The sequence below is a fragment of the Gobio gobio genome (assembly GCF_949357685.1).
Source record: "Gobio gobio genome assembly, chromosome: 20".
Lineage (NCBI taxonomy): Eukaryota > Metazoa > Chordata > Actinopteri > Cypriniformes > Gobionidae > Gobio > Gobio gobio.
Window position 1 is genome coordinate 9,180,364 of NC_137113.1, and position 16,513 is coordinate 9,196,876.

The following is a 16,513-nucleotide window of genomic DNA, read 5'->3' on the forward strand; positions in this document are numbered from 1 at the left end:
TTTGCATTTTAAATGAGCGGAGGGGGCGGGGTTTAACGAGGTCTACGAGGCACGAGCTGCTGCCAGAGAGACGGATGGACCTGAGTTCACTTCACATCAGTTCTCAGCATGTCCAGGGTTTTTCCTACATTGAAAATTTTTTGGCGGCCGCCAAAACAAATTTGTGTCCCGCCAAAGCTTTATTTGATGAGTTATTGTGATTTATGAATGATGTAGAATAGATGCTGCGCATGTAACTGAGTGACAGAGAGAACGATCTGAGCTCCTCCCCCGCTCGCACTCTCTCTGTCTTCAAAATAAGCTCTGTCTTAGCTTTCTAATATTTCACATATTACGTTAATCAAAGTAAAAAGGTCGGAAGACCGAATCCATGTTGCACGTGGCGCTATCAGACGATGTTTTCCCTTAATTACCGCTGGGTGTGAAATGCGCTCAAAAAACATTGACTGATTCTCTGACCAGCTGACATAAAGCATACTTTCAATAAACGGGAAACATATCCTATCCGGTTATGAAGTGTTTTCTGTGTGTTGACAAATCTTTCGCGATGTTCTAACAGACGGGATTCGCACACAACGCATCTGCTAATGTCCGATTCGCAACCTAATGACTCCTTTGAACCGAATCATTTCAACGACTGGTTAGAACAACTGATCTGTCCAACACTGAACTCGCGAATCAGTTTAATCATTTACTCTGAACATCTGAAATGAGAACAAAAGTGTGCTTACACAATTTAGCAAGAGTGGGTGTAAGAGTTAGTTTTAATTATCCACATTCTTTCAGCTTATTTATGTTCATAATGTGTAGTAAAATAAATAGCCTATAAATCACTTAGTTTAGACTGGAGTGAGGTGAACCCAGAACAAAGTTGTTGTTAGCTAGCTAATCATTTTATGAAATTGTATATGGCAGAAAATTAGGCTATTTGTTCATTTTTTTAATACTACTTTTTAATATTGATATGATTATATACCAAAACAATTATCAGTAAATAGTGTAAAAATGAGGAACAAAAACAAACATCAAGGTATCCCACATGAAAAAATACTATAGTATATTATAGTAAAATTACTATAGTGTTTTTGAACCATACTATAGTAAAGATACTACAGTAAATTGTAGTATATTTAGTATATTATAGTATTTACTACACTTTGTTAATTTACTGTAGTATATTTACTATAGTACGGTTCAAAAACACTATAGCATTTACTAGAGTAATTTTACTATAAAATACTATAGTATTTTTTCATGTGGGATCAAAATAAGATAAGCAAAAGTAACAAACTTTCTTTGAATTTATTTAAAATGTATTGTCAGTATTGCGCTTGCAGATCACGTGGGTAGGGTACTTTTTTACTGTGCGTGTGTGTGTATGGATGACCATGTCTGTCAGCAACCACCGAAGACCATTTTTGACCCAGGAAAAACCCTGATGTCTGAACTTTTGTAGTTACAGCATATACTTCAGGTTATTAGTCTATTTCTAGTTGGAGGGACTGTCACTCATGTCAGAAAGTTAGTAACTTTAGTAAATTATGGATCAGCGCTGACTGGAGAGGTGAACCGTTTAGAACGATTCAGTCCGATTTGGTGAACTGATTCGGTTCACTAAAAAGAACTGGTTCAAAAGAAAGATCGTTCGCGAACCGGACATCACTAATGTATCAGAGACTGAGCGATTGCTAACAAAAGTCATTTATAGTAACTACTGAGTTGTGAGAGCGCTGGCAGCGTGAGTTTATTTTGTTTGTATCTGAGAGTTCTGAATAAACACGAGTCCCAGTCACATCGAGTCCGTCTTCATCATTATTACCAACTTTGTAACACATGCAAAGTACCATTACAGCTGTCGAGATGAACGAGTTAAAAGTAAGTGTTGATAATGGCATTATTTTTTAAATAAAATAAAAGCGTCAGTGACGCGCGTTGAGTACACAGCACAAACAAAGACACAACAGCAGTAATCGAATGTAATCCAGTTTATTGTGGGGCTAGGCTGGCTAGCCCGAATATGCTCACGCTTACCTCCTTCTGCTTAATCTCACGCCGCGTTTGGTGCCTCCGCTGTGGGCCAGATGCAGTACTGGGGGTCGGGGATGTTGAAGGCCGACCGGCCAGTGCAGCCCGAGCTTCGGCGTGTGAGGTTTATCTCTAAAGAGATGTGATGTTGAGCAGAAACTTATGACTGTATGCACATTTTAGAACCGATAGACGCGACGAGGACGTACAAAAACACTGACTCACAAGATAGAAAACACGAAAACACCGTTCTGTCGGGAGAGAGAGAAGCCGCATTGTGTGCACGAATAATAAATAATTAGCTACACATCAGAAATCACTGATCACAGATCAGAAGGAACTGAAAAAAGACTTCTGTTTTCATTTGTACATCCAAACACTGAGAAACTGCCAGCGTTCACTCGTTCACAAACCATGATCTCTCGAGCGTTTGCATGGGTGTGCCAGATTCTCTGGGCGGAGGAAAGGGAGGAAACCGGTCCTGCTTGGACGTCAAACCAGGAGACTTCAGGATTGGCTCGTCTGGCCTGTCATTTTCTCAAAGGCAGAGACAGACAGCCAGAACTCGGGTTTACACCGATCAACATTTCTATCCACTTGGGGACAATATTCAGGCTAGGGGAACTCCATATTAATGTTGAAAAACCTCATAAAATGGAAATTTCATGCCATGGGACCTTTAATTTCTTGAAAAAAATATTGGCGAAAGCAGCAGCCTTGTATCGGCCGATACATGTAAAAATCACAAATATCGGCCCGATATATCTAACACTAAAACGGATGCAAGCGTTACTGTGTATGCAAGTGCTGAGGAAGCTCCAGATTCAGATATAGTAATGGGAGTTTTGTTTCCGACACGTGCTGTAAGTGGTAGACCAATCCCAATAGACGGGGACATCTGACCAATCAGAGCAGAGTAGGCTCTCGGAAAGGAGGGGTTTAGAGAGACTGAATCCTTTAATGAACAGTGTCAGTCACTGTGAGAAAAGAGGTGATGCTGCAATGTATATTAAGTGAAAATGTAAGTGTTTTTTGAAATTGGATGCATCTAAACCTATAGGAGACCTCCAAAACAAAATTAGGAGCCTATAAAATGAACTGATCATTGTATGTTGGGCCAAAGACAAACAATGTTTGTCTGTCTTAAAGTGCCCCTATTATGCCAAGAGCAATTTTGATGTCAAAGCCTTCTACTTTCTTAAAGCTGTGCATGCTGAATGTATGAAATTCATGGTTGTCTCATCGTTGTCTCATCTTTCTTTCTTCCTTCCTTTTGCATATACAGCGGACATTATCTCAACCGTTGAATTTAACTATTCTGGGGAGTTACTAGCCACAGGAGACAAAGGGGGAAGAGTCGTCATATTTCAGAGAGAACAGGAGGTGATGCAACCCAAAGATTTTTGTGGTTTATTTTTATAGAATTTGTTTTAGAATGTGTGACTCAATAGGTGTGTTAACTGGTGTGTTCAATGTTTCTCTTCACAGAGTAAAAACCGCCCACTCTCAAGAGGGGAATACAACGTGTACAGCACTTTTCAGAGTCACGAGCCTGAGTTTGATTACTTGAAAAGTTTAGAAATAGAGGAGAAGATCAATAAAATCAGATGGCTCCCGCAACAGAACGCTGCACACTTTCTCCTGTCCACAAATGGTATGCTTCTGTTTTTTAGAGTAATTATTTAAAGTAATCGCTAATTTTATTCAGCAAGGATGCATTAAATTGAAGTGATGGCAAAGACATACATGATATTACAAAATTCAATTTCAAGTAAATGCTTATTAAAGGGATAGTTCACCCAAAAATGAAACTTATGTTTATCTGCTTACCCCCAGGGCATCTGAGATAGGTGACTTTGTTTCTTCAGTAGAACACAAATGAAGATTTTTAACTCCAACCGTTGCAGTCTGTCAGTCGTATAATGCATGTGAATGGTAACTTGCATCTATGAGAGTAAAAAAAAACATGCACAGACAAATCCATATTAAACCCTGCGGCTCTTGATGGCACATTGATGTCTTAAGGCATGAAACGATCGGTTTGTGTGAGAAACCAAACAGCAGTTGCATTTTTTTTTTTTTACCTCTAATACACCACTATGTCCAACAGCCTTCAGCACGTGATCACTTCCTTTGAGGTCAATGTACACGATATGGCGTAGTTTGTGTTAGCGCTGGAAGTGATCTCTCGCGTGTATCTCTACACCATATCGTGTACATTGACCTCACTCACCGGAAGTGATCGCGTGCTGAAGGCTGTGTATTTCGAGGTAAAAAATTATATAAATACGGTTTGGTTTCTCGCACAAACCGCTCATTTCGTGCCTTAAGACATCAATGTGTCATCACGAGCCGCAGAATTTTATATGGAATTGTACGTGCTTGTTTTTTTTTACTCTCATACACTCATGTTACCATTCACATGCATTATACGACTGACAGACTGCAACGGTTGGAGTTAAAAATCTTCATTTGTGTTCTACTGAAGAAACAAAGTCACCTATCTCAGATGCCCTGGGGGTAAGCAGATAAACATCACCATTTAAATTTTTGGGTGAACTGTCCCTTTAATAGATGCTTTCCTTTAATCTAAGAATCCTGAAAAATATTAAGCAGCAAATTAATCAGAAATGTTTCTTGAGCGACAATTCAGCATATTAGAATGATTTCTGATCATGTGACACTGAAGACTGGAGTAATGACATCTTTGCCATCACAGGAATAAATTACATTTTAAAATATATTCAAATAGGAAAGGTTTTTTTTAATTGTAACAATGTTTCACGTTATTACTGTTTTTTTTTTACACCATATGTTTGATCAAATGCAGCCTTGGTGAGCACTGAGCATATAATATACTTTTTTCAAGAACGTGACAAAATTGGACCCCAAACTTTTGAACGGTAGTTTATCTATACCTGTTCCCAAACAACAACAAAAATGGTGACGTATTTTGCACTGATTAAAGGAAAACGTGCTTGCAGTTTGTCTGTTACTGATTTGTATGTTTTTCTTGGTTTTGTTTTCTTATCGAAAAGACAAAACCATCAAACTATGGAAGATTAGTGAAAGGGACAAACGAGCAGAAGGATACAACCTTAAAGACGAAGACGGAAGACTGCGAGATCCGTTTCGAATCACATCACTACGGGTTAGTCTGTCTCTTTTGTTCCCATGACATTGAGTTGTAAGTGCAGCCAGTAGCAGCGCAGTAAAGCACTGGTTTTTAGTTAATAAATATTTAATGATATAAAGTCATTCCAATGATGTTTCCAGAACTTGTAGTCTGTGGAGTACATGCTTTGCAACAGTAGAGGACCGGGACGTGTTGCAAGTCAAGACGAGGATGTATTTTGGAAAAACTTTACAACAGTGAACCATAAATTTATTGCAACCTTTAATAATGGTGTAAATGAATTCATAAATATAGCATTGTTCAGTGTTAGCGTATGGTTCCTGAAGTAATGTTTGGCTATAGATGTAGAATTATTTGACTAGTTGACATAATTAAAAATTAGATGATGTTAACTATTGCATTAACCAGGGTGTCCCAAACTGGGGTTTCCGTGATGGGAAAAAAAGCTGCTAATTTAATCATAAAAATGTCAAATTTAAAAATATTTAAAAAATATACACAATTAAAATAATGCACTTTCTAAAAAATATTGTTTTTGTTTTCGTGCATGTCATGTGAACAGTAACTGATATCAGAGAATTGTGAATGTTAAATTATGGAACTATTAACAACAAGAAAATGCTTTAGTTCAAAAGTTTGGGAAAACCAAATTTATGTTAAAATCATAGAACCTTAATTATAAAGTGTTCAAAACTCTGCTTATTTTAAGGTTACTTTATCCGACGTAATAAGCCTTAGAAATAAATCTAGGATGGGAGAGACAAGATGCAGTTTTTTTCCCCCTTTTTACATTATATATAAAATATTTAAAATGTATATATGAATATTAAATATTTAATGTTAATGCATTAAAAATTATTATAAATATTTCTATATATTATAAATATTAGGTAACCCTGGTTGTTTTGCAGGTTCCTGTGCTGATGCCGATGGACTTGATGGTGGAAGCCAGCCCACGCAGAATATTTGCAAACGCACATACATATCACATCAATTCCATTTCAGTAAATAGTGATTATGAAACATACATTTCTGCAGACGACCTCAGAATAAACCTCTGGCATTTAGAAATCACAGATAGAAGTTTTAGTATCCTTTACGTGATCGGTGACCTTGTTTTTATTGAAAAATCTCCTCCCTGAATAATTTAGTCATCATTTAGTTGTCATGACCACTTCACACCTTTTAGAAGTAAACTCTCTGTTTTATTTGGTGCTGTACCTTATGTAAGCATCCTCTATGCTGATGAAACCAGGTAAGGTAAGGGTTTGTGCACTTCCACTTGCCCATCCTTAAAAGGTGCACTAAGCGATTTCTGAGAAACACTTGATATTTGAAATCAAGAATCAAACAAACACACCCCTCCCTCCCTTGCTCCACCCACAAAAACGAACACTATGCAACACAGGCAGCCACTAACAGCTGGCGCATCAGACAGCTTGCGCAAGTATGGATGAATCAGCTGTGTTCATATCTTAGTTCTGTGAAACAGCATTGGCTATGATTTCATGCACAACTTTCGTTCCTATCAGACTGAATTGCAGTCCTTTCAGTTTCGGTTTTCAATCCGATCAAGTGTTTACATGTCCTCTTGATCAGATTAGAAAAGGAATAAAACCACCCCTTTCAATCCGATCAAATTTTAATTCGGATCGAGCTCAATCGGATAGATTAAGGTGTTTACATTAAGTCACTTCAGTCCGATTGAGCCATCAATCCAATTACTAATGGATTATTTGGTTGCATGTAAACGTAGCCAATGTTACTCTAGTATCGAGTAGAAACAAAGTAACCCATTTTCAGGCCTTCCTGCTCTCTAACGTCTCTCCAGCGCTGGAAAGCTTTTCCAATATTAACGCAGGTCCTATCTCTTGCCTGATTTTAACCCTTCTTCCAATTATACTCTTGATCTTTTCCTCTTTGGTAATATCTCAGCCAGTCTTTCTACAAATGTCTCACTTGCTCACCCCATCATGAGTGGATACTCCCCTTATTGCTGATTGGCTACAGGAGTGTTTAGGTGCTCCATGGATTGGTCTGATCCACTGCCCCCCCCCCCCCCCCCCCTTTACACAGTCAGGACTATGTTCAAAATTTTTTTTTTCAAAACTGTTGGTGTTGAAAATAGTGTTTAGGTGCTCCATGGATTGGTCTGATCCACTGCCCCCCCCCCCAAAAAGACACGAAAGGGAGCTTTAACTTGATGCGCGATGTGGGGAGTTTTCTGTGCGCAAACACCTGAAGCGCGTGTCCAGAATGTCTAAGGCCCTGATCAGACAGAACGTGTTTTTGCAGTGAGAGGCACCTTTTTAAATTTGTTTTCGAGTGGCAGTGAGGTTCATATGCCCCGGGCGCCTTGCATTTTTGTTGGAGCGCTCTAAGCGGCAACTTTTTTTTAAAAAAATCTACTCTGAGCAGAAAAGCGCCCGACGTCATCGCGTTCTTTTTCCATTGTCCAATCGAATGAATGGAGAGGCGGGCCTTCTGTTGTGGTGACCGTTACCTTGATTAGACTGACAGCACAGCTGATTCGGGGGTTGCCTAGCAACATTAAAAAAACGCTGTGCACTGCTCTTTTCGAAATTAAAAAACGTCAACCAAAAAAAGCAGTGCAGTTCGCCTCGCATTTTTAAACCTCGTCGTTTAAACCTTTTCACATCGTCTTGCTCTTGAACAGACATTCAAAATGCCCGTCTTCGCCAATATCCTTGTTAACATAGTCAGTTATGTCTTAACTGAATGCAAGTTGAGAAATAAAACTCATGTAACAGTATTTGTATATTGGATCCGTGCATCAGCACTTAAAGTGACAGCAGCCTAATATTCCTGCTGCTGTCTGTGATTTTAATGTTAATCAAACAACAAAAGACAGAACGTTCACTCTTGCTCTTGCCTGAATAACATTTGTAACTGTAATAAAGATTAATTTCATGGCTGGCAAAAAATATTTTTTGGCCGATTTAAATGTTCTGAAGTCATCATCCATTGGCAGGTGTGGCAAAAAGTTAGTTTTAGGCCCTGAATATGACCTGTATTTTACGTACTATTTGATTAATATTGAAGGCATTGGCCAATCTGAATATATTTTAAATGTCACTCAACTGCTGGAGAATTATAACCTGACAAGCCAGACCCACATCAAGATGTTGGGTCTGGGAACTCACCATTGGCAGGGCTCAATCCAAACGGTTTTCTTTCAAATTCCCTCTGCACGCAATAGGATAGCGCTACAACCAACCAGAGCAACGAAGAAGGTGGAGCGGAGCTAGTTGATAGATTAAACTTTCGCCGTGTCCGGTCGGCAAACCTACGAACACATCTTCCTTTCTCAAGAATGACTTCAGTGCCGTTCTTTTCTCAAAGAAAAGCTTAACTCCAAGTCTTCCAGAGTCGCGGCCAAAGCCGATTGGAAAGACCGCTGTTTGCCAGCTTCTTTGTTCACGAGTAGCACGCGGAACCGCCACAACTCTGCCGACATTGTTAAGCCCGCCTACCGACTCTATACGCGATGTGATTGGCCTGACCATAGTTCGGTTTTTCCAGCTCGCAAGCCAACGGAGAGTTGCTAGACTACCCTGGCTGCAAATTAGATTTGCTGCCACTAGGGTGCGTCTAGATTTCTATGCTAGGAGAATTATAAAACATCCTCAGAAGTTCAGAAATGCCCCAAGTAATGACCAAGGCCTGTGGCGGTGACGTCTCAATCGCTTTAAAGTGAGTTTGAACTTCTTTCTGTTGGTTTCCTTTATTGTTTCCCCCCTCAGACATTGTAGATATAAAACCAGCCAATATGGAGGAGCTGACGGAGGTGATAACGGCGGCCGAGTGTCACCCACACCAGTGTAACGTCTTTGTATACAGCAGTAGTAAAGGAACCATCCGCCTGTGTGACATGAGGGCCGCCGCGCTCTGCGATAGACATAGTAAATGTGAGTAGTAGTTTCAATTATTCTTTTTTCTTTCCTTTTCTATTCTTGCATCCCTTTATTTTCCATCAGATGGAGAGTCTGAACTTTCCCTGACGCAGTCGTTTCCTCCTAAATAACTGTTCAGACTCTTTCACTAAAAGGCTGTGGAAAGTTCCCGTTTTGTCTGTTTTGCAGTGTGTTTCCAGTGTTTAATGTCAGCAGGGCCTTGTGTTGCATAATCACTGGGTTATGTAATGAATCGAACACTCTGTTCTCAACTTAGACCTCACTCCAGACCAACACTGGCCATTTACTTCCTGTCAAATCTGCTCGTTTTATAACAGACTGCAGATGCATAAAAGTCAAGTGTTTGGGTGGAATAAATGGACTGTTGATTTTCTACTGTCTTCATGCACTGTATGCAACCTAATATTCTTTACAAAAAGGAAATGGGATTGATGATTTCAAACGTCTGATGATCCTCAGAAAACATTATATGCTGATTTGGTGCTGAAGAAACGATTCTTATTAGTGCCTAAGATTAATAATTAGTGCTGCTTAATATTTTTTGTGGAAACGACTTTATATTCACCCAAGAATCCTGAAAAAAAAGTCTTTTGTAGCATTAAATTGATTAAAAGTAACAGTAAATATATTTGCAATGCATGTGCACTACACAATTTAAAATGTTCTACTCAAACAAGTTGCAACGTTTGAGTTGCAAGTGAGAGATGTCATCAAAAACAAGAAATGTTTTGTTTCTCCAAAGTTTTTGAGGAGCCAGAAGATCCCAGCAGCCGGTCGTTCTTCTCTGAAATCATCTCCTCCATATCCGACGTCAAGTTCAGCCACAGCGGTAGATACATGATGACCCGCGATTACCTCTCTGTTAAGGTTTGGGACCTGAACATGGAGAACCGGCCTGTAGAGACCTACCAGGTACAGTAGAGATCTGATTATTGCGACAGCTAGCATTCCAGAGCATGTCCCGTCGTGTTTGGCATGTTTTCAGGACATGGTGTTGCACGTCTTCGCTTTAATACATTCGTCAAATAGTGACGGCACCTCCCCAAAGTTTCTCACAATTTTTAATTGCGTCTTATTCAGAGAGTGACATTACTCTGTTTTTTGCTGATTCCCATGTGCTTTTCTGTTTCAGGTACACGAGTACCTACGTAGCAAGTTGTGCTCGCTCTACGAGAATGACTGCATTTTCGACAAGTTTGAGTGCTGTTGGAACGGTTCAGACAGGTGCGAAACGGTTTCATGGGTGTATGTAGAGGTCTACGTTACCACAATTTTCCACATGCTCCAATTCCACATTTTAAAGCAGCAGTTGCAGGAAAAAGTATGTGAACCGCTTGCAGAAAGTGAGAGAGATCATTACAAAATTCTTGTTATTTTTTTATTTAGTACTGTCCTGAATAAGATTTTACATTAAAAATTTTTTTTACATATAGTCCTCAAGACAAAAATTGCTGAATTTATTTAAATGACCCTGTTCAAAAGTTTATGAACCATTGATTCTCAATACTGTGTGTGGTTCCCTGGATGATCCACGGCTGTTTTTGTGTTTTGTGATGGTTGTTCACGAATCCCTTGTTTGTCCTGAGCAGTTAAACTGACCAATGTTCTTCAGAAAAATCCTCCAGGTCCTGCACATTCTTCAGTTTTTCAGCATCTTTTGCATATTTGAACCCTCTCCAGCAGGGACTGTATGATTTTAAGATCCATCTTTTCACACTGAGGACAATTGAGGGACTCAAACAAAAATTGTAGACGAAAATGAAGAGATTTTATCTTAGTTTTTATTTTATGCAAAACATTTTAGTCTTGTCCTTTTTCGTCAACAATAATGCATGTTAATTTGGTCTTAGACAGCGTTTTTGGACATTGGTGCAGTCTCGTCATCGTCTCGTCTTAGCAGGGTACCCACAGGATCTTAAAGTCTTAAATGTCTTTAAATTCAAAATCAAAATTTTAAGGCCTTAACGTCTTAAATTCGCTGAAGTATTGAGTTCTAGGTCTTAAATAATTTTAAACGGGTCTTAATTTTCCTACGTCCATGTAACGCTACTTCTTGCTCATTGAAATGCTCCCGCAGCGTTTTAGAGAGAGAGGGAGTGTGTGTGTGTGTGTTAGTTCGTTTTTTTGCTAGTGAGACCAGCATCTTATATTGCAGCCAATCAGCTTTCGTGTTATTGGCGCTAGTCTCTTTCGGATTGTACCACAGACACATCAAACGGATTTTATTCTTCAACTTCAACTCACATAATGACCAAATAAAAGTATAAAATGCCCGATAGCACTAAAAAAAGAGTTTAAAAAGCGATGTAAACCCCGAACTCATTCGCTACTGACACCCGGACCGATGTCAGACTGGCTGCCGATGCTGCGGATTCTGTGCACGCGTTTGCTGCCTGTCAGCGCTTGCGCGAGTGTACCGAATCTAGGCACATTACTGTAGGTCTTAAAGTAAAAACAACCCAATATAGCCTAGCCTATACCCCCTCCTGCCTGTGTCGTTAATATTAATCAAACGACAACAACAACAACGGGGAAAAACAAACAGTAGCCTACCTAAACTTAAAGCAATGTTTGTATCTGTATATTTAAGTTGTATTTATTTGTCCTATTGTCAAACAACACTCATGCATTTTGTTTGTTTTATTGCCATGTGTGACTATTGTGCATCTAACATAATGATAAGGTAAATGTGGCATCCTAATTATGAAAAAAAAAGAGAAACATGCACATTTCTGAAAATGACCACCAAAAAATCAGTAATTTTGATCTCACAAATATTATATATATATATATGTATGTATATGTGTGTGTGTACACATATATCGTCGCTGCCCGTTGAAACTCACGTATGTCCGAAACGGTTACTTTTCAGGAAGTGAAAAAAAACACCGTATTTCAAAAGCAGTTGAATGTAGTGTTTTCATACTTGGTACTGCATCTTTACATGTAACCATATTCTTGCCAGTGTAATGATATAATCCACATTTGACCAAAATTGAGTTTAAATGGACATACGTGCATATTTTACAGTTACGGTGGTCGATACGCGTTAATTAGAATGGCCAAGTCGCGTTTCATATTGACAGAGGAATACGTGCTGGACATTCTCAGCCTCTGGCAAGCGGTGATAGCAGTATGAGTGAGGCATGTTCTAGTGACAATCATGACAGTAGCATTACAGGCTATAATTTGATCGGTTTGACTAAGAAAAAAAAAGTTTGAATCTTATCAATGAGACCGAGTTTATTTACATACTAGCAAGCAAACTAATCTGTGAAGAACTAGATTAGAACTAAACTGTGGAGAGCTTCAATGTCGTACTTTCGAGTTTCCGTTATCCAGTGCTGAGCTTCGATGAAACTTCACGAGACCGGCGAGATGCTTCCACAGGGCGGGAGATACGCGGCGTGATTGACAGCTTTGACACCAAATGGATATACGTGAAAATCAGATGACATGATTTCACTACATACTGTATACGGAAATGAACCTGGACATTCAATCCGTCGAAAAATCTCAAAATCGGCAAAATGGACATACGTGGTTTTCATCGGACAGCGACTATATATATATATATATATATATATATATATATATATATATATATATATACACACATGCATATACACATACATACACATACATATACACACATACATACATACACTCACTCACACTCTACTGGTCAAAAGTTTGAGAACGGTAATATTTTTAAAATGTTTTTAAAGAAAACACCAAGGCTGTGTTTATTTGATCCAAAATACAGCAAAAACAGTATTATTGTGAATTCTTTTTACAATTTAAAATAACTATTTTATATTTGAATATATTTTAAAATGCAATTTATTTCTGTGATTCAAAGCTGATTTTTCAGCATCATTACTCCAGACTTAAGAGTCACATAATCCTTCAGAAATAATTGTTTTACTTTCTATTTCAGATAAATGCTGTTCTTAAGAACTTTCTATTCATCAAAGAATCCAAAAAAAAAAAAATTTTACACAACTGTGTTCAACGCTGATAATAATCATAAATGTGTGTTGATCATCAAATCCTCATATGAGAATGATTAGTGAAGGATCATGTGACACTGAAGGCTGGAGTAATGATGATGATAAATTCAGCTTTGATCACAGGAATAAGTTACACTTTACATAAATGCAGCCTTGGTGAGCAGAAGAGACTTGTGTAAAAACATTTAAACGTCGTATTCATTTCTTAATTTTTTATTGCGTGATATAGGTCTTAAATTTAATTCATAATGGTCTTGAAAAGGTCTTAAATTTGACTTGGTGAAACCTGCAGATACCCTGCATAGAAAAAAAAAAGGTTTTTGACGAACATATTTAGTCTCGTCTGGTCTGACGAAATTAACACTACATGGATCATCAGGAAACCACACACAGTATTAAGAATTAATGGTTCATAAACTTTTGAATGGGTCATTTTAATAAATTCCGCTTTTTTTTGTCTTGTGGACAATATGTAAACATTTTTATGTAAAATATCTTCTTCAGGACAGTACTAAATAAAAAATAACATGCATTTTGTATGATCTCTCTTATGATGTTAAAATTATTCACATGTTCACAGGTTCTGCAAGCGGTTCACATACTTTTTTTCTTGCAAATTTAAATAATAAAATAAAATTAATAATAAATAGCTTTTTATATGGCTAAATATTATATATAATATTTAGCTATTTATTACATAATGAGTTTTTATATATATTTTAAAATAATGAAATTAATTAAATAATAAATAGCTTTAATTATTATTTATTTATTTAAAATGCTTTTATTTAATTTTTTTTATCTGGTTTCCCTTGCTTGACTTCTTTGGAGGGTGTAAGCAAGTCTGGTACTTTTTTATTTATCTTAGGTTTGTCAATAATAAAGTAATCACAACAATGTGTGTGGACGACCCATGCAAAATGATTAGTGCATATTTGTAAATGGCAGCTAATCTTGATTCTTGTCGTCCTGTCTCATCGCCCCTGTGCTTCCCTCCTCCCCAGTGCCATTATGACGGGTTCCTACAACAACTTCTTTAGGATGTTCGACCGGAACACGCGCAGGGACATCACACTGGAGGCGTCGAGGGAGAACAGTAAACCCCGTGCCATGCTCAAACCCCGCAAGGTCTGCACCGGCGGCAAGCGGAAGAAAGACGAAATCAGCGTGGACAGCCTGGACTTCAACAAGAAGATCCTACACACCGCCTGGCACCCGAAAGAGAACGTCATAGCTGTGGCCGCCACCAACAACCTGTATATATTCCAGGACAAAATTAATTAAAAGAGAGAGTGATTTAAAAACCAAGAAGAAACAAAAATCAAGAAAAAAAGAAACATCCCCCTCCTCCCCGTTTCCCCCGGCCCAGGTCGGAGGACGCTCAAGAAATCTCGTACTTTGCAATGATAAGCCTAGTCGTTAAATCTGTAAGAGAAATGTGGCCCCGTTGTCATCCTGACAAAGAAGTCAAGCGCTTGTTTTTCACATGTAAACAAGGAAGCTGAGCAAGATCGTATATTTTGGAAAAAACCCTGTTTGGGAGGGCATCAATATATAAAAAAAAAAAAAAGAGAAGGCCAATTTCAACCAACCTTCCAGCGACAGAATCGGCACCAATCAGCATTAAGACCAGATCAACTTCGCAAAAGTCGTACATGTATTCGTCCTTCGGCTGAGCCTTACGTTTTTATGATTTGACGACCAAAAGTACGGAAACGCACCAGGATGAGTAACGTCTCTGTCAATCGTATGTACTCGCTGTTCGACTTCTTCGAAATTCAGGCCTTCATGAGCGTTTTGTTTATTGCCTGTTAACATTCCTTCCCCTGGCCCGACTCTCAGGCCTCGATGTTCTACCTTTTAAGCACTTAAAACAAACAGGTCTCCAATTTGGTCAGTGGACAGTTTCTTGTTTCTGTTTTCTTTCGTTTTTATTTTTGTTCTGTTTTTATACCTTTTTTTTTTTTTTCTTCTTCTTCTTGTTTTCTCATGCATAATATCTACTCACTGACTGTATCTATATATTACACCATCTGGTGTCAAACCACTTAATAAAAGTAACATAACTACAAAGAGAAAGCGTTTTTACATTACGAGCAGGTATGTATGAATTTTATGTTCTATATTTGCATGTAATCTGCATATGTAGATCTGGAGCGCCAGTGGTTAAAATGTGAAATCATCCTGCTGAACCTGCATCGGCAGCATTATTGGGGAATTCAACCCTAAAATCATGGAATTTACCAAATGAAATTATTCAAACGGAATCGATTTTACGTTCGCACGAGGCGACCGCAAACCGAACGCAATTCCCTGATAATGAGCCGGTCGGGAAGCAAATCTCCATGTTGTACTACTTGAATTTGCAGTTGCACTGTTTGAATGAGGACATTGGCCATAAGCATCAGTATTGCCGTCTGATTCGCTTTAGATCCTGTTTTTATTTTGATACGTCATTTTTCTTTTGTTAAGGGATTCTACCGCCTTAAGTCTGTCCTGAAATAATCCTCAACTGATAACCATGAGGACTAGATGATCTCGACATCAAGTCGCCCGGCTACCTTACCCACAATTCTTCCTACATGCATTCTTTCCTTTTAGCACTCCTTTTGTCCTTTCATGTGCTGCTACGGTTCTTGCAGCTTAGTATTTGGACACTAATATACAAGATATCGTGCGGAGTAGAACACTCAAATTGAAACCCATGTGTTGAGTGCCTCTAGAGACAAAACTGGCTTTCCTCCAGTCAATCAAAGTTAAACCGATCACAAACCAATGTTGGGATATAGTCCTAGCGCTCAATTCCTGCGCAAAAGAAAAGGTTGCGCAGAAATTGACCCAAGCGGATTTCTCGTGCATCAGGATGTGGTTTAAAGAAACCGGTGACAACATACAGTTTGTGTGCTGCTAAATTTTGACACGCGGCTGCAAAACTGATGTCAAAATGACAAACGTAACTTAACGGTTGACAAGTACAAAGTTGTTGTATAGCTGATTGTGACGCTCTTTAAATCTGGGAACCGACGGGTCGGTTACGTACTCACAGACCTTGTTCCTTGTTAAATGATGATGATGCTAACATTGTGAAAGTGTACACTTGTTTGATTATTTTTGACCAAAGTTAAATAAAATTTTAATTGTGTTTATCTGAATCGACACACTGGCCAACACTTCTTTAAATGATTTCAAGTAGCCTTGGCAAACTTTATGGGCTGTGTTCAATGTAATGGTGGTATAATGATTCCTATTAAAACGTATGTAATGGTTAATGTGTAAAACTTCAGTATGGTGCCTGATGTGAACCGATTGGTGGGTAACATCCAGTTTTATTAAAGTCAAATTAATGGTCACTGATGAACATTCATAATTGCCGTTTTAAACTGTAGTATGCGGGACAATGCATT

The 16,513-nt window shown here is 38.5% G+C and overlaps 1 protein-coding gene across 1 annotated transcript in view; it reads left to right on the plus strand.

Moving 5' to 3' along the window:
* Positions 1-16,458, plus strand: part of ppp2r2d (protein phosphatase 2, regulatory subunit B, delta) — a 32,580-nt gene extending 16,122 nt beyond the window's left edge. Inside the window, exons 3-10 of the mRNA XM_079801738.1 lie at positions 3,311-3,408; positions 3,514-3,679; positions 5,064-5,176; positions 6,073-6,250; positions 8,926-9,090; positions 9,839-10,008; positions 10,229-10,320; positions 14,114-16,458. Coding sequence (XP_079657864.1) covers positions 3,311-3,408; positions 3,514-3,679; positions 5,064-5,176; positions 6,073-6,250; positions 8,926-9,090; positions 9,839-10,008; positions 10,229-10,320; positions 14,114-14,393 — 1,262 coding nt within the window. The 3' untranslated portion in view covers positions 14,394-16,458. The remainder of the gene's footprint in view (positions 1-3,310; positions 3,409-3,513; positions 3,680-5,063; positions 5,177-6,072; positions 6,251-8,925; positions 9,091-9,838; positions 10,009-10,228; positions 10,321-14,113) is intronic.
* Positions 16,459-16,513: the final 55 nt, after the last annotated feature.